Genomic DNA, 27548 nt, shown 5'->3' with positions numbered 1-27548 from the left:
AGAATCCTAGAATTGTAGAGCTGGAAGGGTCCCCCGGGGGTCATCCAGTCCAACCCCCTGCAATACAGGAACTAAAGCATCCAGGACAGATGGCCATCCAACCTCTGCTTAAAAACCTCCAAGGAAGGAGAGACGACCCATCACCACCCACAGGGCAAACCCACTGCATTGTGCGGCAAGGAATTGCAACACGACCAGTTCACAGGTTTTATTAAAAAGACATTTCACTGACCAAAGAGTCACACATTTAAAGTATAAAAAGAGACAGAGAGAGAGAAATTAAGAGCAGAAATCAACTCTCCCCCACCCTCCCACATCTTACTGGTGCCTCTTCCAAGGCAACGTTTATAAGTTATAACCACATCACTCACCAATGCTTCGTTTTAAAACCACAATAAAAAAAGAAAGACCAGGATAAAAGCACTCTTAAAAACAACACACCAACTAGCACAACTGCTAATATGTACAAGAATAAGCAGCTAAACACTGGAGCAAAACTTGAGTCAATATGACTTAAAAAAAACGGACGAGGAAGGAATGGGGAAGGGGCGGTTGGACACAACAGCAACCGGGGAGGCGTGAAGGTGCAGTTTGCAACAGGACCAATGTCTCCTCCTTGGGTGAGGGAGGAGGTGCCGCCCTGCCCAACTTTCTCCCCCAACCAGCGTCAGCCCAATGCCCTTCGCAGTGGCTCCATCCTTCCAAACCCTGTGCCAATCAGTGAAGGACGGACCCAAGCACAATTTGCCACGAGGGACGCCTGGGGAGGGTGGTCCGATTTTAGGACACCCCAAGGCTCAATCACAACTACATATTTAATCAGCCAAGGATATGCCGTTGGTACGCACAATCTGAACAATCACCAGCGAGCCAATCCTTGCTTTGTCCCCCTCCCAAAAAATAAACCCTTAAAAAAGAAAATATCCAGCCTGTCGCCAGGACTAGTAACCATTTAAATTTCCCAGAATGCCCCAGAGAGATGCTACCGCAGGGGGCATTGTGGGAAATGAGAGTGGCAGCAGAGAGTCCTGCTGGCTACTGCCATGGAGAGGGAGAAGCCCCTTGGGGGGGGACCCTTTGTCCAGGGCAACCCCCCTCCTTCTGTTGGTACCAAAATGTTTTGGGACATTCCACGGGAGAAGGCGGCCTTCCTCATTTCGAGGCGTAAGGGAGTGGGTATAAAGACATGTGGGCAGCACAAATCTCTGCCGGAGCTAGCAAGAAGCCCAATTTTATCACACGATGGCACTAGAGAAGACCAGATGCCCAAGATCTCATCCCAGCTGGCCTTCAAGCTAACACCAGACCTCAAAGATGCTGAACTGCCATTTCTTGCCAGCGCCCAGCATGCCCATGAGGTGACTCCTGATACCCGTTCCTTTCCCACCCACCCAAGCGGTCCCCTGTGCCGCTCTCCCAACGCGAAGATGACAGTCGTTGCTTTGCCCACCCCAACACAAACTCTTGCAAAAGGAAGGCTTTCAACTGGAAGCCGACAGAGACCCCCCACAAATCGTCCCGGACAGGAGCGACGGGCTGAAGCTGTATCTCGGCGGCACGGCAGGAATACGGAGGGCCACCCAGACTCTCTCCTGCGATCTCCTGGGCATTTTAGGGTGCCGGGCCCATCTCCGCAGGCCGGATCTTCATCGTGGTGGACTTCAGAGGGTAATACCGCCCTCTCCAAGTCTTCCAAAAGATGCCTTGCTTTCTCTCGTGCCTCTGGCGCGGGATAGAGCGGAAGTATTTTCCGTTGAGGTTCACGTGGCCACAACTGCTGAACCACCAGCCTCCTTTGGAGCAAAAAGAAACAGAAAGGGCAGGCATCAGCCAAGGGCCTCTCAACAAAACAATGGATTTTAATTACTTGGGAAATGATTTGAAAATGGCAATTCTTGAGCTCCAATCCTGAGCAGCACTGCAGCGAGGGAATACGTCCCATTGAACACAGCGGGGCTTGCTTGCTTCCATGGCAAACATGTTTACGTTTGTGCTGCTAAAAGAATTTGGTGCTCGGAGTGCGATGGCATGAATCTATTCCCAGGTGTCAAAAAGGACTATTTATGTATGCTGCAACAGCAGCCCATGTTTTGCTAGCCCCAAAATGGAAAGCGAGCGAGGTCCCAACTAAAAAAGAATAGCAGCTTAAACCAGGTATAGGCAAACCCGGCCCTCCAGATGTTTTGGGACTACAACTCCCATCTTCCCTGGCCACTGGTCCTGTTAGCTAAGGATGATGGGAGTTGTAGTCCCAAAACATCTGGAGGGCCGAGTTTGCCTATGCCTGTTTTAAGGTGGTTTAAATTGATATTTTAAAATGTTAAAGAGAAAATTGAATAAAAATTATAGAAAAGGAAAAAATAAAAATAAAATAAAAATCAGGACTGACCTGAGAGGTGCTTGGCGCAGTTGGCATCGCCCTTGAGGTCATGGTCCTGATCCCGCGTGGAAAAGGGCAGCTGTGGGAAGTCGCCCATGGCATTCTCCAGCTGCCCGAGGATGGGGCCCAGGAGGCTGAGAGTGTAAGCTGTGTCTTCTCCCCCCAGGCTGAAAAGGAACTGGATCCTCTCTGAGCTGCCCTCCCAGTCCTGAAGTTCGATCGAGAGGTGGAACCGGCCATCTTTCGTGATCTGGTAGACCTTTTCCAAGCCCAGCCAAAAGTCGCCTGAAAGAGAACGGCCAAAGAAACAAACAAACAAAAAGAAAAAAGATCCCGTCAGGGCCCATCACGCTATTTAACAACAGAAGATATACAGCCGTACCTCGGAAGTCGGACAGAATCCATTCCGGAAGTCCGTTCGACTTCCAAAACGTTCGGAAACCAAGGCACGGCTTCCGATGGGCTGCGGGAAGCTCCTGCAACCAATCGGAAGCTGCGCTGGACGTTCAGGTTCCAAAGAACGTTCGCAAACCGGAACAATCACTTCCCGGTTTGCGGCGTTTGGGAGCCAAAACATCCGAGTTCTGGGGTGTTCGGGGTCTAAGGTACGTCACTGTACACAAGAGACAGGTCTCGACCTCTAGGAGCTTACAATGTCACTTCAGATTATGGGTTCCGAGAAAAGCAAATTAGCCATTAGAGGGCAGGATCTGAGACAAGGGGGACCCAGCGCCACTCAGGGATGAGACTCCCTGGCCACAAATTTTTCAACCTAGCCTACCTCACAGGGCTGTTGTGTGACACATACGGTACCCAGTGATAACATATGTAAGAGCGATTACAGTTGTCAAAGTTAACGAGAGACCTATCCACTCAAAGCTGACAAAAATACTCTGTAAAGAATGAAGGTTTACTGTTTCTCTCACCCACCCCTTCTCCTTCTCTATTCTCCTTCCTCCTCAAACCCACATTGCTTACGACAAACATGTCTCATCATCATCACCATCATTTTATTATTTATATCCCCCCACCCATCTGGCTGGGTTGACTGTAAATAACAGACAGGTGAAACTCAGAAAATTACAATATTGTCGAAAAGTGCATTTATTTCATTTAATGCAATTTAAAAGGTGAAACCAATATATGAGCTAGATGCATGACATGCAAAGCAAGATATGTCAAGCCTTTATTTGTTGTAATTGTAATTATTTGTCGTTAGACGGGTCAATTATAAATGGAATGTAATTAATGAAATGTAATAGCCGTGTTTATTATGGTATGATTGTAAATATTTGTTTTACTACTGTGGAATTTTCAAAAGAAAGCATTTGTAAAAATTAAAATAAAAATAAAAAAATAACAAGTTGCATTACTGAAATAAATGCACTTTTCGACGATATTCTAATTTCCCGAGTTTCACCTGTATATGAAAGGCTCTACGATTTGAAAATAGGCACCAAAAATGTTGTCCGTGGCACCCCTCACCACTCTTCAAAGCACCCCAGGGTGCCACGGCACAACAGTTGAAAACCACTGGTTCTAACGTAACCTTAACCATGAAACCTATAATTACATTTGAGAAACAGAAATAATGCATTTAAAAAACAACAACAACCCAATCCAGCATGTAGCGAAGTCTTTCCTTTTGCGGTGCTGTGCAGTGCAAGTGTTTTTTCAGAGCCCTGATCCTACGCAAGAGCAGGTAGCAATTGTAAAAAAATAAAAATAAAATAAAGGTGGGGGTGGGGAGGGAGGAGAGAAGCAAGCGGCAGAGACCTACCGCTCATATTCCCAAATCCATTTCTATAAGCTTCCCACAGCTGGTCAAAATCAACAGAGCCATCCAGGCGTCTCTGAATCACCGTCCAGCCTCCACCATCTGCAAAATAAAATGGAGGGAAATTTTCAAGCAGCCTGCAGACATCTGGCTTGTGCCCCCTGCCCCCCAAAATACACCCACACAAACACACAAAAGCTTTGATCTGTAAGCTTTTCCATATGATTTTTGTGTGTGCAACACGTTTTAGTACCTTGAACACACACACACACACAGTGAACTAGGACTGGGGAGACAGGCCCTTTAGCTGCAAAAACGTTTCGCCTCCCAGTTTGAGAAATGCGGGGAAACCGAGTCACGGCCCTCACAACCCAACCAAGGCACTACCCTTACCCCTCCAGACCAATCAGTGATCTCCAGGCTCCAGGTGATACCTGAACCCAAAGACATCCAACCAGCAAACCGGCAGGAATGGGCCATAGAATCATAAAATTGTAGAGTTGGAAGTTGAACCCCCTGCAATGCAGGAATCTTTTGTCCAACGTGCGGCTCGAACCCACAACCATGAGATTAAGAGTCTCACGCTCCACCAACGGAGCTATCCCAGGATTTCGATTTGTCAACTTCAGTTTCTCATTTTCCCAATCTGAAATTCGCTCCTTCAGTTTTGCAATTTCTTTCTTTTTTTTTAAAGTTGTGAAAATTCATTGCCATCCGAGTGCAATTTTTTCCTGATACTGCCAGGGGTCAGCAACCTTTTTCAGCAAGGTCCCTCAGACCTTGCGGGGGGCAAGACTATTTTTTTTTTCATTTTAAAAAAATGAACGAATTCCTATGCCCCACAAATAACCCAGAGATGCATTTTAAATAAAAGGACATATTCTACCCATGTAAAAACACGCCGATTCCAGGACCATCCGCAGGCCGGATTTAGAAGGCGATTGGGCTGGATCTGGCCCCTGGGCCTTAGTTTGCCTACCCATGTGATACAGAGATGTTTGTATGCAACTTTGCCTGATAAACACATTTTTTTTGCAGGGCAATTTTCCTAACGTGGCACACTGTGTGTGTGTGTGTGTGTGTGTGTGTGTGTGTGTGTGTGTGTGTGCTATTTTCATTCACATATGCACTGACATGCACACTTCTACCCAAGCACATTAATTTTTGGACACAATACTTGGCTGGAGAATCTAACTAGAAAACTCAGAGCGGGGCAGATTTTTGGAGGGCTGTGTTACGGTTCGCAGGCTGTTTTGTCAAGTGAGAACCAGGTTAAAGGTAAAGGTAAAGACGCCCCTGACCATCAGGTCCAATCGTGTCCTACTCTGGGGTTGCGGCGCTCATCTCGCTCTATAGGCCGAGGGAGCCGGCGTTTGTCCGCAGACAGCTTCCAGGTCATGTGGCCAGCATGACTAAGCCACTTCTGGTGAACCAGAGCAGCGCACGGAAACGCCGTTTACCTTCCCGCCGGAGCGGTCCCTATTTATCTACTTGCACTTTGATGTGCTTTCGAACTGCTAGGTGGGCAGGAGCTGGGACCAAACAATGGGAGCTCACCCTGTTGCAGGGATTCGAACCGCCGACCTTCTGATCAGCAAGCAAACTATATCAAATTTCTCTCCCGCTTCTATACACGTCACATTTTTACCTGGAGTCATGTCACAGAAGACTTCAAAAACCTGGGATCCAGGGGGCTGGATCTGGAAAACACCACTGGTTTGTTCTCCTTCCAGAAACAGCTGGTGACAGCTTGCTGGGAACTCTGCAGATTGAAGAAGCAAAAGCCATGTTAGTATCCTGGAACAAGCATTAATTTGATCGACCTTATTAAAGGGCTACATTGGCTCCCAGTATGTTTTTCAGGCAACCATTCAAAGTGTTGGTGCTGACCTTGAAAGCCCTCAATGGCCTCGGCCCAGTATACCTGAAGGAGTGTCTCCACCCCCATCGTTCTGCCCGGTCACTGAGGTCCAGCACCGAGGGCCTTCTGGCGGTTCCCTCGCTGTGAGAAGCCAAGTTACAGGGAACCAGGCAAGAGGGCCTTTTCGGTAGTGGCACCCGCCCTGTGGAACGCCCTCCCACCAGATGTAAAGGAAATAAACAACTACCTGACATTTAGAAGACATCTGAAAGCAGCCCTATTTAGGGAAGCTTTTAATATTTGATGAATTATTGCATTTTAATATTTTGCTGGAAGCCCCCAGATGGGAGAGGTATAAATAAATAAATAAATAAATAAATAATAATAATAATTATTATTATTATTATTATTATTATTATTATTATTATTAACTGCACAGCTATTTTCTTTCTCCTTCTTCCAAATTTCTGTTTTAAATCTATGTATAATGTCGCTTTGCCGTCTCTCGCATTCCTGCGTCATTGTGTTTTATAGATTGCAAAATGTGAAGCGGTTTAGAAATACTTCTGAATAAATAAAGACCTAATAGCTGGCTGTGTTGAGGTTCACAGATGTTTGCCATGCCTGCAGGTAAAAAGGACCACTGGTAGACTATTAACTTGCAGATGAATCTAATGTTTAAAGAGGAGGAGGAGGAGGAGGAGGAGGAGGAGGAACGAGGAATAGGGAGAGCAGGCGGGAACCGCAACAGGACCCTGTGCGATGCGGCCACCACGTGAACACGGAACGCCACTCGGACTTCGCCCAAGCCACTCTCGGCCAAATGTCAGCCTGACATTAACAACTGCAGGGCCAGAGTTCCAGACAGCAGCTGGCAGGCGGCAAAAGCACGGTGGGGGGGGGGAACTGTGTTGCCAAAGCTCACCCCTCCCAAGAGAAGCCACAGCTGAAGCCTGCCGGAAACTGCTCCCCATGCAGCTTGGAATTCTGTTAGTCCGGATCCCAGATGTGCTGCGCTTGCAGCTAAACAGCAAATAGTGGGGGGGGGGAGAAATGTTCTGCACATGGTCAGGGGCGGCCACGATGTCATGTCGCAGGGCTCGGGTCTTGCTGCCGTGATTACTAGCCACACAAAAATGCGGGTACTGGAGGGTATACAGTCGAACCTTGGTTCTTGGACAGAATGCAATCTGTTTGTCTCCCGTAACTTTTCTAAAACCAAGGTGTGACTTCCGATTGGCTGCAGAAGCGTCCTGCAGCCAATCGGAAGCCACGCCGGATGCTCAACTTCCGAAAATCGTTTGAAAACCAGGACACTCGCATCCGGGTTTCGATCGTTTGGGAGTCAAGGGGTTTGAGATCCAAGGTACGACTGTACCTCTAAAAAGGAGGTGCTGGGAGGGGGAGGAAAACCAGTAAATCACCACAGCTTTTCACGGGAGGCATCAGAAGAAAGAAATTGTGGAATATGCAGCTTCCCCGTACGAGGAACAAACCTGTAACCTTGGCATTGTCAGCGCCATGCTCTAACCCAGGCGTCAACAATGTTTTCTGGCCATGGGCCGGAGCATTCCCACGGACTATCGTCTGTGGGCTGGACATGCGCAGAAGCGATTTCCGTCGCTGCACTGCCCATGTCCAGGGCACCGGAAATGGCTTCTGCACATGTCCGCAGCGCCGGAAATGGCTTCTGCGGCTGCACAGACGCAATTCCCAGCCTCAGTGCAGGCACTTTTTCCGGGGCCACTCGGCAAGTCTCCGCGCCACGCTGGTTTAGCGCAGCGCATGGGGGACTTGCCGAGTGGGTGGCTCGGTGACCAGGCGGCTCGTGGGCCAGATAAATGGCCTCCGTGGTCCGTATCCAGCCCACGGGCTGGAGGTTGCCGATGTATGCTCCAACCACTGAGCTACCCAAGCTATGATTCCTCCAAATAGAATTATTTTTATTACGTTCCCAGAATTTCACATTTTACAGTATCTCCAAATCATAATATCTTTGTTTCGGAGATTGACCTCCCGCCAACATCTCCGCAGTGCTGTTATTCAAACCCTTTTCTACTGCATATCAATCTCTTATCCATCACATCCATTCTATCATTTTCCTTCCGCTGCTCATATCTCGAATCTCAAACTCCTTTCACTGTACAGTCAAGCCTCGGTTGTCAAACATAATCCGCTCCGGAAGCCCATTCAGCTTCCGAAATGTTTGACAACCGAGGCACGGCTTTCGATTGGCTGCAGGAGCTTCCATCACTCAAGCAAAAGCCGCGCCGAACGTTCGGCATCAGGAAAACCAGAACACTTACTTCCAGGTTTTTGGCGTTCGGGAGCCGAAACGTTCCGAAGTCGTACCTTGGTTTTTGAACAGCTTAGTTCTCCAACATTTTGGCTCCCGAATGTTCTGGTTTGCGAACTATTTTTGGAAGCCAAATGTCCAATGGGGCTTCTGCAGCCAATCAGAAACTGCATTTTGGTTTCCAAACATTTTGGAAGTTGAATGGTTTCCAAACATTTTGGAAGTTGAATGGTTTCCAAACATTCTGGAAGCTTCCTGCAGCCAATCAGAAACGGCATTTGGGTTTCCAAACATTTTGGAAGTTGAATGGATTCCGTTCGACTTCCAAGGTACGGCTGTAGTCCACAAAAAGCCTCTGCTCTTCTCTAAAAATAAAAATGGAACAGTCTCCCTTGGGAGGTTGTGGACTCTCCTTCCTTGAAGGTTTTTAAGCAGAGGTTGGATGGCCATCTGTCAGGGCTGCTTTAGCCAAGATTCCTGCATTGCAGGGGGTTGGACTAGATGACCCTGGGGGGTCCCTTCCAACTCTACAATTCCAGGGTTCCTTCTCTCTGCACCACCCCTGAGCTGTGCCAAGCGCCGAGCCCCTCGCAGGCGGCTGGACTCTGCCCAGGGACGGGTGCCATCTGCCAGCGAGTCAGGGTTTCGAGTGCCCCGTGTCAAAAGTCCAGTTGGGAGACGCATCCGGCACGCGAGGAGGCGAAGGGCAGAGATGTGGCAGGGCGTGAAGGGACTTTGCTCTGGCTAAAAACAGCTGCAGGGGGGAGGACCTCCCTCCCCGCTCTCCCAAAGACAAAGGAAGCCTCTGTCCTGGCTCAAAGGCGCTGCATCTTCTGGGCTCAGCAGCCCCCACCCCCCACCCCGCCTTGGATAAATTTAGCTGGGATTCTCAAAACAGCTGCCAGCAGCAGGAGATCAGGAAGAGGGCGGGGATACCAGGTTGGGAAGTCGGGGAAAGAGGGAGTTCCTGCGAGTAAACATGAACTTTCCCCCAGTTTCTCGGCGGGGAGGGAGGTGCATATTAACGCACAGCCAGGAAAGATGCTTGCATCAGACGGCCTGGCGGAGGCTGTACCACGTAGGATATTGGAAACGGCTTCTACTTGCAGAGAAAGGCCGTGGGGTGGAATCAATCATGGGGTGCAGAAAGGAGAGAAGGGGCAAGCCTTCGAAAAAGCAGCAGAGGCTTTGCGGAGCCCGCCCCAAACAAAATCACGTCGCTAGTTCTCAAGAAACGAGCCAGATGCCTTCAGCTTTGCCATTTGGCTTTTAGAGTTGTTTTTTTATATGGGGGGGGGGGAATGCAGAGGAATAGATTCTGGCAAAAACACCCCAAGAAAGCAACGAGCTGCAGAACTCCCCCCTTTCCCCTCCAATCCCATAGATCAGCGTATTTTCACGTTGCCTCCTTTGTGCAACCTTGCGGACATGAGTTAGGTCAGGGGCCAGCAAACCTTTTCAACAGGGGGCCGGTCCACTGTCCCTCAGACCTTCTGGGGGGCCAGACTAGATTTTTTTGGGGGGGGGGGAAAATGAACAAATTACTATGCCCCACAAATAACCCAGAGAAGCATTTTAAATAAAAGCCTACATTCTACTCATGTAAAAACAGACTGGTTCACGGACGATCCACGGGCCGGATTTAGAAGGCGATTGGGCCGGATCCGGCCCCCAGGCCTTAGTTTAGGGCAGGCATCCCCAATCTTCGGCCCTCCAGATGTTTTGGACTACTATTCCCAGCATCCCTGACCACTGGTCCTGTTAGCTAGGGATCATGGGAGTTGTAGGCCCATAATCTGGAGGGCCGCAGGTTGGGGGTGCCTGGTTTAGGGCTTTAAGAGTCGGCACTGACACTTTGAATTGTGCTTGGAAACGTCCTGGGAGCCAACGGAGGTCTTTCAGGACCGGTGTTATGTGGTCTCGGCGGCCGCTCCCAGTCCCCAGTCTAGCTGCCACATTCTGGATTAGTTGCAGTTTCTGGGTCACCTTCAAAGGTAGCCGCACGTAGAGCGCACGGCAGTAGTCCAAGTGTGCAAAGGCGACGGCACGGCTAAGCCTCATGCGATGCTGCCCTGCACGTCTCCAGCGGAGGAGAGATGCAAAGCAGCAATTTCCCCGAGCGTCCCACCAGATTCCCCTGAGTCACAGCTAGCGTTGAGTCACGGACTCTCCGGGTAGCGGGCAGACGTGCTTTTTGTTTTTTTGCAGGCTGACCGCAGCACGTTCCAGGAAAAAGCCTCTGACACACACAAAGCCATCTCTCTTCCCAGCTGCAGAGCCGCCCCTGCCGCCCCCCCCCCCCAGATATTAGATCAGCATGTGCAGAGGGGGGTGCGGGAGAGAGAGCTAAGTAGGGGAAAGGGCATCTCAGCCTGGGAACTGCCGGGAAAAAAAGACTGGAGCCCTGAAGGAAAGGCTTTCAACTTTCACCCATTTCCCCCCACCTCCCTCCCCCCCCCAGCTCAGGACACAACATCGCACATGGCCGTAATAAGCTGGGTCTTTCCACTCCTTGCATAGCATAACAGCTGCCATCCGGGCCTTTCTCCTGCGCTCCCCAAGGAGCATCACCCTGGAGCGCGCGGGGGGGGGGGATTCAACAGGTGCCTCTTTGAGAAGGAAGACATACCAGGCAAGATATGCCAGGGTGTGGGGAGACCCCCACTGGGGCATATGCCCTTTGTTGAAGCCCTTGTAGCTCAGCGGCAGAGTTTTTATTAGTACAGTGGTACCTCTACTTACAAATTTAATGTGTTCCGAACGCACATTTGTAAGTTGAAAAAATTTGTAAGTCAAATCCCATAGGAATGCATTGGGAGAAAAAAATTGTAAGTAGAAGCAACCCTATCTAAAAATTCATAAGTAGAAAAAAACCAAGATGGCGGACGGAGCTCCGTTCGTAAGTAGAAACATTCGTAAGTAGAGGTACCACTGTATTATTTTACTAGTATTATAAACGCCATCTCCAACTCCTCAAAAGATTCCATCAACGGTGTCTCTGACAATTTTTTATACATCACTTGGAAAGACAGGCAAACTAATGCCAGTGTACTGGAAGAAGCAAAGATCACCAGTATCTAAGCAATGATTCTTCAACATTCGTTGCACTGGTCATGTTGTGCGGATGCCTGATGATCGTCTTCCAAAGCAACTACTCTATTCCGAACTTAAAGATGGAAAGTGTAATGCTGGTGGTCAACAAAAGAAGTTTAAAGACACCCTCAAGGCAAATCTTAAAAAATGTAGTATAAACACCGACAACTGGGAAACACTGGCCTGCGAGCGCTACAATTGGAGAACAGCCTTTACCAAAGATTTTGTGGGCTTTCAAGACACTTGAACTCAGGACAAAAGGGAGAAACGTGCTAATGGAAGGCACGCCTGGTAAACCCTCACCATGATGAACTCCTGCCCGAAAACCTATGTCCCCACTGTGGAAGGACGTGTGGATCCAAAACTGGCCTCCGCAGTCACTTACGGACTCATTGTTAAAACCGTGTTTATGGACGACGGTCTTACTCGGTTATGAGGGATCGCCAAAGAAGAAGTATTATTAGAATTATTATTTTTAAAAAAGGTAAAGGACCCCTGACAGTTAAGTCCAGTCACGAACGACTCTGGGGTTGTGGCGCTCATCTCGCTTTACTGGCTGAGGGAGCCGGCCTTTGTCCACAGACAGTTTTTCTGGGTCATGTGGCCAGCATGACAAAGCCGCTTCTGGCAAACCAGAGCAGCGCATGAAAACGCCGTTTACCTTCCCGCCGGAGCGGTACCTATTTATCTACTTGCACTTTGACGTGCTTTCGAACTGCTAGGTGGGCAGGAGCTGGGACCGAGCAACGGGAGCTCACCCCGTCATGGGGAATCGAACCACCGACCTTCTGATCGCCAAGCCCTGGGCTCTGTGGTTTAACTCACAGCGCCACCCGCGTCCTTAAGCAAACTTAGTTGGTCTCTAAGGTGCTACTGGAAATTTATTTCATATACGTAACCAACATGGCTACGTATCTGAATCTCAAATAAAGTGTCTGTTTTTCTCAGGGAATGCTTCCTAATTTTGAAGGCTGAAGGACTGGCTTCCTGTGGAGTGGGTGTCCCTTAACATTTTTGGTAACAATTGCCTATGGGGCTGATCCTCCGAGCTGGATGGGCCAGTGGCCGGACCCTGGCTAAGGCAGCTTCCTCTGTTCCTAGCAGAGGAAGATGGAAATGAAAGATGAAGTCTGGGGATCTTGGAGGGAGGCAGCACGGCCCCCTGGACTCTTGGAGGCAACTCCCTGCAGAACTGCTCCTGCAGCAAAGAGGCAAGCCCAGCCTTGCTCAGCCACCGAGGTTTCCACCGCCCTGGTACAGCCAAATTATTTTGGAATCCCAGCACCGCAGGGGGAGCGTTGCCTTTCCCCTACTTGGAGGGATGCCAGCCCAAGTGCGCAGCCACGGTATTCTCTCCCCCCCCCCCGCCCACTTCCTGCCCCAGACTCTCTTCCACATCTCTCTTTCTTCCTCAATTAACCTCGTCGCTCCTGGGAATGCCTAGCAAAGATTTCACCTCTTGCACACTTGGCTGAGAGCCAGAGAGAGAGGGGGGGGAAGGGAGGGAGGCCTGGTTGGGAGCCGAGAAGCCGTCTCGAATTTCCCAGCTCGAATTCCCCGTAGCGGGTGTCGCGATTGCTCCAACACGGCTGCGACCCACATCGAATGCCGTGCCGAAGCAGAGAGAGAGGCATGTCGGAATGGGGGAACCGCTGGTGCCTCCAATGTCTGGGGCAACAAAAGTCCCATTGTCCAACGGCTTGGGCCCGATGGGAACGGGGAGCCCAGTAATATCCCAGTAGCCGCAAGCTCCCCGTCCCTGCTCTCCCCACTGCATGCGAGAGGTGCAGGGGCACCTCCGTTGAGAAGAGGCATTCCTTCTTCAGAGCAGGGGAGACACATCTTCTTAGATCAGGGATGGAACCATAGAATCGTAGGGCTGGAAGGGACCTTGAGGGTCATCAAGTCCAACCCCCTGCAATGCAGGACTCCTGTCTACAGCTATCCCTGGGTGGGCTTGAACCACCAACCTAAAGCATCCAGGACAAATGGCCATCCAACCTCTGCTTCCAAAGGGGGATGGGACAGATGCTGCACCAAAGGGGGATGGGACAGATGTTCCTGACAGATGTTGTTGCACCAACAGTAAATGAGCCTAGCCGAACTCTGCATTCATCATCTGAGGCCCTCCTTCGTGTGCCCCCTCTGTGAGAGGTCCGGAGGGTGACAACACGACAACAGGGCCTTTTCTGCAGTGGCTCCCTGTTTGTGGAATGCTCTCCCCAGGGAGGTTCGCCTGGCGTCGTCATTATACACCTTTAGGCGCCAGGCAAAAAGGTTCCTCTTTAACCAGTGGCTGCGAGAAGCCAAGTTACAGGGAACCAGGCAGAGGGCCTTCTCGGTAGTGGCACCCACCCTGTGGAATGCCCTCTCACGAGATGTCAAAGAGAACAACATCTACCCGACTTTTAGAAGACATCTGAAGGCAGCCCTGTTTAGGGAAGCTTTTAATGTTTAACAGACTATTGTATTTTAATATTTTGTTGGAAGCCGCCCAGAGTGATAAAATAAATAAATAAATAAATAAATAAATAATAATAATTAAATGACATCCAGTGCCCTTTTAAAATGCGTATGGGGAGAGGAGGTTATTGAGTTGCTCTTGTTTTTATTTGGATTATGTATTCTGTGATTTTTATCTTGTGATTTCATGTCGTGACCACCCAGAGACCTGCGGGTATAGGGCAGTGTGTAAATTTAAATAGCAGCAAGCTATAACTGCCTGGGTCAGGTACATTTTCCTTGACAGGATATATTGTACAAACAGAAGGAGGCACCTCGGCTCGGAGCAAGTTTTTGTAATGTGTATAACACAACTTTTTCACAAGGCTGGTATTAATTAAGCTGCAGTGGTGTGTTATCCAATTTCCACAGAACCTAAAAGCCACTTCAGAATTGCTGCTCAAGATGTACCACATTTTCCCATCTATAAGACGCCCCCATGTATAAGACTATTTGGGGGGGGGCTCAGATTTAATAAAATGGAGTGTGGGAGATCATACATGCCAAGTCCCGGACTGCAGAATCCAGGACCGGCAGCCGCGTGACACCGGAAGTTACGTAGACGCAACTTCCGGTGTCACTTTGCCCATCTATGGGCACAAAAAATGGCCGCCGCCGGCTTCGGAAGCCACATCTACGCATGTCCGGAAGTGCATAGATGCAACTTCCGGTGTCGCTCTGCCCATCTATGGGCACAAAAAATGGCCGCCGCTGACACCGGAAGTCGCGTCTACGCACTTCCGGACATGCGTAGATGCGACTTTTGAAGCCGGCGCCGGCCATTTTCGGTGTCCATAGATGGGCAAATCAGGAAATAAAATGGCCGCTGGCAGGAGAATATAAGGGAAAGTAACGGGAGACGAAGTGATACGGGGGACCGCCGGGAAAAGGTAAGAAAAAACGGGGGTTTCCCAGGGAAAACGGGGTACTTGGCAGGTATGTGGGAGATGTATCCATGTATAAGATGCCCACTAATTTTTGACATTATTTTTTGGGGGGGCGGGAACCTAGTCTTATACAGTGGTGCCTCGACTTATGAATTTCATCCGTTCCGAAGGCACCTTCGTAAGTTGAAAAATTCGTAAGTCGAAAAATTCGGTTGTCGAGTCGTTCGTAAGTCGAGGTACCACTGTACATGGAAAAATACAGTATTTGGGAAGAGGAGCTGCAGAGATTTGTTCCGCTTAGAAAATCACTACTGTAATTGTCCACACACAGCCATGGGGAATGAAAGCACTCTCACTTGTGCTTGTACCAATGCTCTGACTTGATGCAAGGCAATTTTCTATGCCTTGGTTGAAAAAAAGCGCCTGATTTGGGATCTTTAAAGAGCATTGTCTTCAGATCCTCAGGGCCACGTTTTAACTTGTAAGACACCACACATTCATGTCTCCAGATGACCACATTCCTCAGCTGCTGAGTCCAGACAATGGGCTACAGTCTGGATCAGGGCTCTGGCGCATCTCGAACTAGGGGCTCTTATCATGACCAGGCCCAACTCTTGCCCCTGGGCTCCACCACCACCACCACCCCTCTGTCGACAAGAAGTCCCCAATCTCTGTTTGCATCTTAAAAACGAACGAAACTGCCCCTTGCTGGGGTCTAGCCCAGAGCCCTGCTTCCCAAAGTGGTTGGGCTTCCAGGGAGGCCAAAAGCCAGCTGCATCCCACCTGGCAGCTGGTATTTCCAAGGTAGACTGCTTCCAAATGTGGAAGCTCAATCTTGCTGGCATGGCTGGATTGGAAGGCAGATTATTTCACCTCTAGAAACCCAGCCCTAGCCCACAGCTCAGCACTGGAGAATCTGCTCTGGCTAGCCGGACGAGAAGGCAGGGCTCACAAAGACCCCAGTTTGAAACCTTGATCAGTGTCCAGTGTATCCCAAACTAAGGTCTCCAGCTGTATTTTTGGACTACAATTCCCATAATCCCTGACCACCGGCCCTGCGAGCTGGGGGTGATGGGAGTTGTAGTCCCCAAAACAGCTGGAGACCCAAGTTTGAGAAACACTGGTTTAAACAATGCTGAGCTAGAGACCTGGTACGAGGCAATTCCCCATGTTCAACCAGCCCCCTCTGCCTCCAAAAGATTCCGCTTCTAAGCAAAGGAAATATTTAAGTAAAGGGATTCCGCCCCCCCCCCGCCATCAGATATGTGTGGGGCAAGGTGTGGGACTCACTCGACATCACCGGGGACTTTGGCCGGGGACTTTGGCTGTGGTTGCCGGATCGGTCCACATTTCGCTGAACACTCGCTTTCCATTTCGGACCCTGCGTTTCGTTCTCTCGGACGTGCAAAGGAATCAGCATGTTGACCTGTGGGTTGGGAGAGGGCAGAAGAAAAGAAAAGAGAGAATGAGAGGGCAATATAATTTACCTTCCAGAGAGCAAGAGGAAAGTGAAAAAGCCTTTTCTTTGGGAAATTTTGGGGACAGAACTACCTAAACTGTGTAGAAATTTATTCATGTATGCTACTACAGCGGCAAGAATGTTACTTGCCCCCAAACGGAAAGAAGCAGAAGTCCCAGCAAAGGAAGAATGGATACAAAAAATTACGGAATATGCAGAAACGGCGAAACTTGCCGGAAGAATAAGAAATCGAGATAAACTTTTTATAAAGAGTGGAAATGGGTTCATTGAATATTTACAGATCAATTGTAAACAGATAAGAACATTATCAGGATTGATGTAATAACCTGCAGTTTTGTAAGAGATTTACAGTAGATAAATGAGAAAGTTAAATGAACTTGGATATGCAAAGGTATTAAAAATAAATTTAAGGAACCGCAGAAAGAGGGGGAAGGAAGTCAAAATTTGGAAATGTTAAATTGATTGTAAAGCTAATGAGATGTATGAGTTTGAAAAGTATAAATAAAAAACAAGAAAGAAAGAAAGAAAGAAAGAAAGAAAGAAAGAAAGAAAGAAAGAAAGAAAGAAAGAAAGAAAGTGCAGAAGCGGGGAGATAGAAACGGCGTCCTTATATCAAGGGATCTTTTGGCGATGGGACTGGCAAATTATCTGCCAGACACAGTGCCGAATTTACGTACAAGCTAAACAAGCTATAGCTTAGGGCCCCACTCTCTTGCCCCCCCCCCAAAAAAAAATATAAAGGAAAAAACCTGGATGTACATTTCCAAAATATAAGATAAAAACAAATAAAATAAAACCTACATACAGCAACAGTGTTTGGGTTGTGTAGGCTCCTAGGATGTAAGTCATGGGCCCCGCCTGCTAGCCTGCTCCCTAAAATATCCCTGGTTTGCTCCTTTCTATATATAGGGTGCCTACATTCTGCATGGACTGGTTGAATGGCCACATGGGCAAATGGCTTGAGATACTTATGAGGTCCATCAATTACCATATAGCAGGCATCCCCAAACATTGGCTCTCCAGATGTTTTGGACTACAATTCCCATCTTTCCCGACCACTGGACCTGTTAGCTAGGGATCATGAGAGTTGTAGGCCAAAACATCTGGAGGGCCACAGTTTGGGGATGCCTGCCATATAGCATATATTCAACACAAAAAAGCAGCGACCATTTGGTTGTTGACAAAGGACAGCTGGACATAGAAAGGGCCCCATTACCTTCAGTAGCTTAGGGCCTCCTCAAACCTAAATCCAGCCCCAGCCAGACAGTGCTAGAAACAGCGAAGCATTTTCTAAACCTGTTGCACCAAGGCAGCTGGGCCTGTGCAGAAGAGACCAAAACGGGATCCGAACCCTCCGCTACCCCAATATGGAGCCTGACCTCTCCATGACTAGACTTGCACTTGCCATCGTTTCTGGAAAACCATCAGGAACACTTACATAACTACGAGCTGTTTTGCAGCAGTCGGAGAACAAAACATCTTGCAAATCAGGTTTGTAGTTGTTTTTGCAAGGAAGACGGAACGCTTAGCGGCCCAATTTGTATGGGATTTCCCTCCCACACACACACACAGAGCAAAGGCAATTCTGTGTTGACCAGATCCCTGCCTCGTGCCTTGACATGTGGCTTGTGACGGAGGGTGGAAACTTTTCCTCTACAATTCCCGCATCCCCTTGCATAGATTTTTGCAGCTCCAGAAAAACACAGTTACAATGAACGTCCTTTCCTTCAGGTTTAGGGCCGGATTGAGGTTTGATGAGGCCCTAAGCTACTGAAGGTAATGGGGCCCTTTCTACAGCTGTCCTTTGTCAACAACAAATTGGTGCGCAGCCTGGGAGTCATTTTGGACTCACAGCTGTCCATGGAGGTGCAGGTTAATTCTGTGTCAAGGGCGACTGTCTACCAGCTCCATCTGGTACACAGGATGAGACCCTCCCTGCCTGCAGACTGTCTTGCCAGAGTGGTGCATGCTCTGGTTATCTCCCACTTGGACTACTGCCATGCACTCTACGTGGGGCTACCTTTGAAGGTGACCCAGAAGCTACAACTAATCCAGAATGTGGCAGCTAGACTGGGGACTGGGAGCGGCTGACGAGACCATATAGCACCAGTCCTGAAAGACCTTCATTGGCTCCCAGGTCGTTTCCGAGCACAATTCAAAGTGTTGGTGCTGACCTTTAAAGCCCTAAACGGCCTCGGCCCAGTAGAGCGCCTGAAGGAGCGTCTCCACCCTGGACACCAGCATCCAGCTCTGCGGACCTTCTGGCAGTTCCCTCACTGCAATAAGTGGGAACCAGGCAGAGGGCCTTCTCAGTAGTGGCACCCGCCCTGTGGAAACGCCCTCCCATCAGATGTCAGGGAGATACCGTATTTTTCCATGTATAAGACTAGGTTTTTTCCCTTAAGAAATAATGTCAAAAGTTAGAGGGCATCTTATACATGGATACGGTAGTGCCATGGGTGGACTGGCGATTGGTTGTTGCCACAAAAAATAGGGGGCGTCTTATACATGGGGTCGTCTTATAGACGGAAAAAATATGAGTAACTATACAATCTTTAGAAGACATCTGAAGCCAACCCGGAATAGGGGAGTTTTTTTTAATGTTTCACGCTTTATTATGCTTTTTTGTTTGTTGGAAGCTGCCCAGTGGCTGGTGCACAAATAATAAAATTATGAGTAGTATCTATAATCACTACATGGACTGACTGGGAAGAAGCAGTTTTGCAGATTAGTGTGAAATATGTTGGTATCAAGAACCATCTTTTTTTTTCTTAAACCCTTCCCATATTTGATACTGCCATTATCACAGCACTTAAATGTGCAAAGAGTGCCTTTAAGCATGAGAAAAGTGCCTCTCTCAGGTATGCCTGACAATGTATTTTTTTTTTGGACTGCCAAGTTAAAAGCTTTTGTTTATTTGCCCAGATATTTTAGACAGCAACATTTTTTAGCTGGCTGCATTACTTTATTCCTCTTAAATTTATTACGCCTTATGCTATAATGTTCATTATACAGTGGTGCCTCGCTTAACAAATGCCCTGCTTAACAAAATTTCCGCTTAACGAAAGGTTTTTTCTAGCGGAGGTTGCCTCGCTAGACGAATTCGTTTTACAAAAAATTCGTCTAGCGAATCGCGGTTTCCCATAGGAATGCATTGAAATTCAATTAATGCGTTCTTATGCGCAAATTTTTTTTAAAAAAAAATTCAATGCATTCCTATGGGATTCACTAGACGAATTTTTCGTTATAAGAAAAGACCCATGGAACGAATTAAATTCGTCTAGCGAGGCACCACTCTCTCTCTCTCTCTCTCTCTCTCTCTATATATATATATATATTCTGCTGTGGAACCCATTTGGAGATAAAGAGCGGTTTATATTTCCCTGCCCTCCCCCCTCACAAAAAAACGAATTCAGTCTGCAGGTACCGTAGGTGCTTTTAGGCACGTGCAAAGTACATCTCTGAACCAGAATTTCGAACTGTAGGCCATACCTTGCTCTGAAGACTTTTGATCTGCAAGTTCTGTTTATCCATTCTGTACTGCTGCTGCTTAATCTTATGGAACAGCTCCTCAATCTTCAGGTTCTGACGACTCATCAAATTCTGAAATTTGGAAACAAAGGCACACATTCAGCAGACTGGCCCTAGCCGTCCGGCGCTGTCCGTTCAGAGTCAAAGAAGGGAATAGGAAAATGAATATTCTAGCGTTAAGAATGGCCCCCTCCCTGCCTGTTCATGGCTTTAAATGAGTCGGATTGGGGAGGGGGGGCTGTATACTCAATATGGGCCAGAGTCCTTCTGCTATGGGACAGCTCTAGAAATTAAGCCGGTAGATAAATATGGGGAAAGCAAAATTGTCGCTCAGAGAAGGATCTGAAATGTTTTCCTTGATTTTTTGATGCGATGTTTTAATGCAGGGGTCGGCAAGGTTTACCGGCCATGGGCCAGATCACTCCCATGGAGATTGTCTGTGGACCGGACTGGCGCATCGCAATGCCGGGAATCACTTCTGCGCATGCCCAGACGCCGAAAATCGTGCCTGTGCAGAAGTGATTGTCAACGTCTGGACATGTGCAGATGCAATTTCCGGCACCCCTCGGTGAGTCCCCGCACCACGGTGGGCTGGTTTAGCGCAGCACGTGGGGGACTCGTTGAGCAGGCCGCTTGGATCGGTGGCAGCTCATGGGCCAGTAAAACGGTCTTCGTGGGCCGCATCCGGGCCATGGGCCGCACATTGCCGACCCCTGTTTTAATGCGTTGTAAACCACGTTGAGCGTTTTTCTCTTTAAAATATAAAAGTATAGAAATGAAATTAACAACAACAACAACAATATTAAACTCCATTGGGGAGACGGGGAATGGCGCCTAGACAGGTTTAAGAAAGATATATCTAGATATAGATGAGTTTCTAGCACTGCCCTGCAGAAGTTATCCGACTCCAACTCGTATTAGCCCCAGTCAACACGGCCAACGGTCAAGGATGACAGTGGAAGCCTAGGAATGTCCCACACCTCTGCGTTTTACACACCCTGCACTTTTGAAATAGGCAGTTGCTTCGCCCTCACAACAACCTTGCAAAGCGGGTCACTCGCAATCCCTAGAGCAGAGCTTGTCTCGCAGAAGTGCCGGGAACCAATGAAAGCTCTGAAGCCTCCCCCCCCCCCCCCGGCAAATTAAGGCTCCACACTTGAAATGCCACTTTGGGCTTTGTTTGCAGAACAACAGGAATTCTTGCAAAGGCGGGAGAAGCCCATCCCACTCAAGGCCAATCAATATTTAGCGCTCGTATCAATAGGGCATTGTGAACAAAAGCATGGGCAGTTGCACGCTCTGTTTAAAAGGGAACCAACATTGAAATAAACCTTGGAACCTCCCAGGGTTACTCTTAATACAGGTGAAACTCGGAAAATTAGAATATCGTCGAAAAGTGCCTTTATTTCAGTAATGCAACTTATTATTTTTTTATTTTAATTTTAATTTTTACAAATGCTTTCTTTTGGAAATTCCACAATAAAACAAATAGTTACAATAATACAAAAATAAACATTGCTATTACATTTCATTAATTACATTCCATTTATAATTGACAAATAATTACAATGACAACAAATAAAGGTTCGACATATCTTGCTTTGCATGCCATGCAACTATCTCATATATTGGTTTCACCTTTTAAGTTGGATTACTGAAATAAATGCCCTTTTCGACGACATTCTAATTTTCCGAGTTCCATCTGTTAACCACCTTTGCAAACGGCTAGCGTTTGGCTCGCGAGCCACACTCGGATTTTCTTTGCTGCAATTGCAAACGGCGCAACTTGATAAGGGATGTAGACACATATTCGTTGGATAACAAGTAAATTACTACATGTTTTATAAATTCTTGCGAGTGGAGCCTACGGGTGTGTGATTGCAACAACTGCATATTCCTCCCCTGCTTACCCGTTTCCACCTAAACATCTTCTTTCTCCATTGTCTCCCCTTAGCCACATACTAAGATCGTAAGGTTCCAGGGTCTCTCTGAGGATTGCATATACTTTTCTCTGTCTCCCTCTGTCAAGTTTTTGTCCTCCCTCGCTCAAGCTTTATATTGCATGCTGCTGGGAGGAGGGACCTATCATGCACTCACTAAAGCATTAGACACACTGATTAATTAATAAGCAATACCACTCCAAATGATGCCAATAGAGAAAACCCAGCATAGGCAAAAATCTTTATGAACGGGAAACTTTCTTAAGGGAGAGAAAACCCAGAGGATAGATAGCACCCTCCTTTCGGGACAGGCTCTCACCTCTCCAACCTCTTGCCAGTTCCCTAAAGCAGTAGTTTTCAGCCAGCATGCCATAGCACCCTGGGGTGCCTTAAATGATGGGTGTTGCAGCAGCCCTGGATAAAAAACCTCCGCAGGCAAATGGTGCCTCTGGGGCAGGCCAGGGGGTTCTTCCCAGGCCCCTGTGGGGCAGTGTGAGGAGGCACCTCTCTTTGGGGCAGGGGGAGCAGCTCAGAGACCAGGGGCAGCAGCAGCGGCTACCCAGAAGACTCCCAAGGAGAAGAGAGAGGAGAGGAGGCCGAGGGAGCACTCCTCAACTTAGGGGGGTGTTCGAAAAAGGGTGAGAAGCTGCCAGCTCTGCAGGCAAGGGAGGACATAAATGGGCTCCTGCGCCCCACAGGGGAGCTGCAGAAAGAATGTAATTGGGTCAAGGGAGCTGTGGACTCAAAAAAGGTTGAAAACCTCTGCCCTAAGGAAATACTGTCCTATCTCAACCTTTGCTAGCCCTCCAGGCTATTGTATCTGGTGCCCACACAGACGTCCAACAAAGCTCTTCTGCAAAGAGGCACTAATGCCAATTTATGGGGTGCCCCAGTTTCTCCCTGCATGACCTATTCCTTTTATTAATCAAACGATTTACATTTCACAGCCCTTCGCACGGCTTAGAAAAAGTCTCAATTGAGATATTCGTATGGTACCCGAAAAGTAACAAGAAAGCATTTGAGGCTAGATAAAGCCCATAATATTTGAACGCCAAGACAAAAAGCCAGGTTTCTCTCTCCTCCCCACTCAGTCTCTATTTCCTAGAGGGCAGCTACCTCCATCCTTCAGGGGGGGCGACCCCAGGTAACTTTTTGAACAGTGTTTTTTTTCTGGGGGTACTCAAGGGCACCTTGTTAAAAGTGTGGCGGTTACTGCAAGAACTTCAAGGGTGAGTGAGTTCCAGCACCTTATTTTCTAGAAGAAAAGCACTGTGAACAGGTAAGGGCTGTTATCTCTATAGCTCTCAGGTAAAGGGCACCCCTGAGCCTGTGCAGAGTGCTTTTGCTCCAGCCCCTTTCGGATTCAGAATGCCTCTTCTCTCCGCTCCTTTTCCCTCTGGGGCAGCACCCCGGGACTCTCACCTGCAGGTCGCCCAGCTCTGCCGCTTGTCCGCTCCCTCGAGGGCTGCCGCTGGCGTTCTCGGCGCCCACCTGGCGCAGCAGCTGCCCATCGAGGCGCTCCAGGCGCTCCCGCACCGCCTCCTCGTGCGCCGCCAGGTCGCCGGCGAGTGCGCCGAGCCGGCTAGAGAGGTCGTCCAGGCGCCCGTCGAGGAGGCGCTGCGCTCGCCCCAGCTGCTGCCGCTGCTCGTCGGCGGAGCGCTCCAGGCTGCCGAGCGAGGCGTTGTGCGCGCTCAGGCGGCCGCCCATCTCGCGCAGCTGCCCACGGGTGCGCTCGACGTGCTCCCGCAAGCCGTGGCCCAGCTGCAGGAGCCCGTGCGCCAAGACGTTCACCTCGTCCCAAGAGGCTGCCTTGGAGGCGCGCTCCTTCCTGGAAGAACCGGCAGCAGGAGGAGGAGGCGGAGCGGCGGCGGCGGCCGCCAGCCCCGCCGCGCTCAGCACCAGCAGCGCCCACGAACGCATCGCCCCAGCAGACAATGAACTTGGTCAGAGCACAGCGCGCAACAGTCGCCACCTCGCCAAGAGCGCACGGTTTGGAGAGGCCGCGCCGGACGCGCCTCCTTTTATAGACGCCGCCCCGCGCCGCCCGCGCGCACATGGCCTCGGCAGCTTCGCCTTGCGCACCCCCCCCCCCGCCCTCCAGTCCCGGCGCTCCTCCTTTCTTTTGCAGAAAGACGGATCCTGGGAGCGCAGGGTGGGGCCCGGAAGCGCTGGCAGCTTCCCAGAGCTGTTGTTATCGCATGGCTGCTAACTTGTCACGTTGGGCAAGTTTGTTTTTCCGAGGAACGGACAGAACTATCTCTTCGCGTCGCGGAGAGGATTTTGTGTTTCTTTCGGTAGCCGCGACCCACGCGTAGCAGTGCCGGGTTACCAAACAGGCAGAGGCAGAGCAGGCTGCTTTTAGGGGCCCCGCGACAACGTATCAACATAACATTGATTTGATCTTGAAATCGGTTTATTAAAATTGTGGGTTGGTAGCATCCAAAACGTATTAGGAGATAATTTGCAAGGGGCCTCCCTTAGATGTCGACTGCCTAGGGGCATCGAAAGAGCTTGATCCGGCACTGACGCCAAAGCATTCTAGAACCAAGGGTGCCAACTTGAATACAATATTGGGGGGCATGTAAGCTGCACCCCGCAAAATTGATGACAAGAGGCACACACACACACCCCATTTGAATGGCAATGTCTATCAATTTTGGGGAGGCAGCCGCAGCCCCCTCAAATATTTTATAGAGGGGAGGGACCTTGGCCTCCTACATCATCTGGTTAGAGTGGGGCTGATAACGCCAAGGTTGCAGGTTCAATCCCCGTATGGGGCAGCTGCATTGCAGGGGGTTGAGATAGATGATCCGTAGGACCCTTTTCGGCTCTATGATGCTATGATTTGAGTTGGCTCCCATGTTGCGGTGCCACTTTCCAGTTGCTTGAAGTGGGATGGTGTCTTGGGCACACCCTGCCTCTTCCACACAGAGCATTTACTCTGTTGCTGAGTTACTTCTTCTTGAAGCAATGATTCTTCAACATCAATGTCGTTGGACTGGTCATGTTGTTTGGATGCCTAGCAATAGCCTGCCCAAGTAACTACAGTGGTCCCTCGGAAGTCGAACAGAATCCGTTCCGGAAGTCCGTTCGACTTAAAAAATGTTCGGAAACAAAGGCACGGCTTCCGATTGGCTGCAGGAAGCACCTGCAGCCAATCGGAAGCCCCGCCAGACATTCAGGTTCCAAAGAATGTTCACAAACCGAACATTCACTTCCAGGTTTGCAGCGTTTGGGAGCCCAAACGTCCGAGGACCAAGGTGTTCGGTATCCAAGGTTACGACTGTATTCTATTCCGAACTTTAAAATGGAAAGCGTAATGCTGGTGGTCAACAAAAGAGGTCTTAAGACTCTCTCTCAGGCAAATCTTTAGTATAAACACCAACAATTGGGAAACACTGGCCTGCAAACGCTCCAATTGGAGAACAGACTTTCCCAAAGGTGTCGTGGGCTTTGAAGACTTGCAGACTCAGGACAAAAGGGAGAAACGTGCTAAGAGGAAGGCACACTTTGCAAACCCTCACCGGGATCAACTCTCGCCCGGAAACCAATGTCCCCACTGTGGAAGGACGTGTGGATCCAGAATTGGCCTCCACGGTCACTTATGGACTCACGGTTAAGACTGTGCTCATGGAAGACAATCTTACTCGGCTACGAGGGATCACTGAAGAAGAAGAAGACTTAGCCTTGGTATGCGTTATCTCACAGAAGACATTAAAACAATCCTATGTGCTGTTAATCATTCCCATAATGGATATGAGGGGCTTAGGCACGGAATGGGGGTTTGCCAATATTCCAGGAGAGAACTGCAGCAGCAAGAACAAACAAGAGTCCTGTGGCACTGCAAAGGCTAGCACGTGTCATTGGGGCGCGGGCTTTTGATACCGAGAGCTGAAGCAGCAATAAATGTGTCAGCCCTTAAGATACAGCGAGGCTCCTCCTTGTTGTCATGCTTTCTGAATCTCGGTGAGAACCGAAACACAGCCGCCCTTCGGAAAGGGCACGTCTCCAAAGATTGCACTCCAGTTCTCCAGCCAAGTAAAATGTGCAGATATTAATATTGTGTGCATTACCCAAGCGGGTGCCTTTTTGTGTGCTTTACCTGGCTGCAGAACTGCCCTGCGGAATTTGGAGAAGTGGAAATTTCAAAGTGGGGGGCGGGCAGCGTTTTGGTTTGAATTGCTGTTAGCTGGGTAAGTTTGCTTTTGAAGGCAAACTGAATCATAGAATCAGAGTTGGAAGAGACCACAAGGGCCATCCAGTCCAACCCCCTGCCAAGCAGGAAACACCATCAAAGCATTCCTGACATATGCCTGTCTAGCCTCTGCTTAAAGGTCTCCAAAGAAGGAGACTCCACCACACTCCTTGGTAGCAAATTCCACTGCCGAACAGCTCTTACTGTCAGGAAGTTCTTCCTAATGTTTAGGTGGAATCTTCTTTCTTGTAGCTTGAATCCATTGCTCCGTGTCCGCTTCTCTGGAGCAGCAGAAAACAACCTCCCTCCCTCCTCTATATGACATCCTTTTATATATTTGAACATGGCTATCATATCACCCCTTAACCTTCTCTTCTCCAGGCTAAACATACCCAGCTCCCTATGCCGTTCCTCATAAGGCATCGTTTCCAGGCCTTTGACCATTTTGGTTGCCCTCTTCTGGACACGTTCCAGCTTGTCAGTATCCTTCTTGAACTGTGGTGCCCAGAACTGGACACAGTATTCCAGGTGAGGTCTGACCAGAGCAGAATACAGTGGTACTATTACTTCTCTAGATCTAGATGCTATACTCCTACTGATGCAGCCCAGAATTGCATCTTACAAATCAAATTGCCACCTTGTAGTAGCCAGTGTTCGAAATTAGCCAGGCGCATTTTGCAAGTGGCACAGGTCCAATTGCGACCACATGGAGATCTCTGGGCGCCAGGTTGGCGACTGACATCTCCATCTGTCTGGCCCTTTGAGCTTTCTTAAGCAGGTCAGCAGAAGAGCTTATTTATCACATTTATAACCCACCGTTTTCTCCAAGGAGTCAACCCCCTCCTCAGTTTATCCCTACAACAACCCTGCCAGGAAGGCTAAGAGGCTATGACTGACTCCAAGGTCACCCCGTGAGCTTCATGAAGGAGTGGGGATTTGAGCCAGTTCCTAGTCCGACACTCTAACCACTACACACCACTGTCTTCTTAGAGTACTTCTGTGATGGGGCAGCTATACGTATAAATTTAAGTACTGGTAGGTGAATGGAAGTGAGAGCTGGACCATAAAGAAGGCTGATCGCCGAAGAATTGATGCTTTTGAATTATGGTGCTGGAGGAGACTCTTGAGAGTCCCATGGACTGCAAGAAGATCAAACCTATCCATTCTGAAGGAAATCAGCCCTGAGTGCTCACTGGAAGGACAGATCATGAACCTGAGGCTCCAATACTTTGGCCACCTCATGAGAAGAGAAGAATCCTTGGAAAAGACCCTGATGTTGGGAAAGATTGAGGGCACAAGGAGAAGGGGACGACAGAGGACGAGATGGTTGGACAGTGTTCTCCAAGCTACGAACATGAGTTTGACCAAACTGCGGGAGGCAGTGCAAGACAGGAGTGCCTGGTGTGCTCTGGTCCATGGGGTCACGAAGAGTCGGACACGACTAAACGACTAAACAACAACAAGGTGAATAAAAATGAGGAAAGCAAAATGTCCCTTAGAGAAGGAGTTGAAATATGTTCCTTGAAGCTTGAATTTTGTTTTGTTCTGGAAGGTTTTATTTGGTGTTTTGATGTGTCCTAAAACCACTTTGAGGGTTTTCCTCTTT

The 27548-nt window shown here is 49.0% G+C and overlaps 1 protein-coding gene across 1 annotated transcript; it reads right to left on the bottom strand.

The window, feature by feature from the left end:
- Positions 1-193: 193 nt before the first annotated feature.
- On the bottom strand, positions 194-23846 carry ANGPTL4 (angiopoietin like 4). The gene is made up of 7 exons (XM_035120070.3): positions 23170-23846; positions 19769-19879; positions 16087-16222; positions 5806-5919; positions 4161-4259; positions 2390-2665; positions 194-1793 (listed from the first exon to the last, which is right to left on the bottom strand). The coding sequence occupies exons 1-7, from the start codon at positions 23665-23667 to the stop codon at positions 1612-1614; spliced, it is 1416 nt and encodes a 471-aa protein (XP_034975961.2). The 5' UTR covers positions 23668-23846; the 3' UTR covers positions 194-1611.
- Positions 23847-27548: the final 3702 nt, after the last annotated feature.

The sequence above is a fragment of the Zootoca vivipara genome, chromosome 6, assembly GCF_965207765.1.
Source record: "Zootoca vivipara chromosome 6, rZooViv2.hap1.1, whole genome shotgun sequence".
Classification (NCBI taxonomy): Eukaryota; Metazoa; Chordata; class Lepidosauria; order Squamata; family Lacertidae; genus Zootoca; species Zootoca vivipara.
This window is presented reverse-complemented; position numbering and strand designations above follow the sequence as displayed.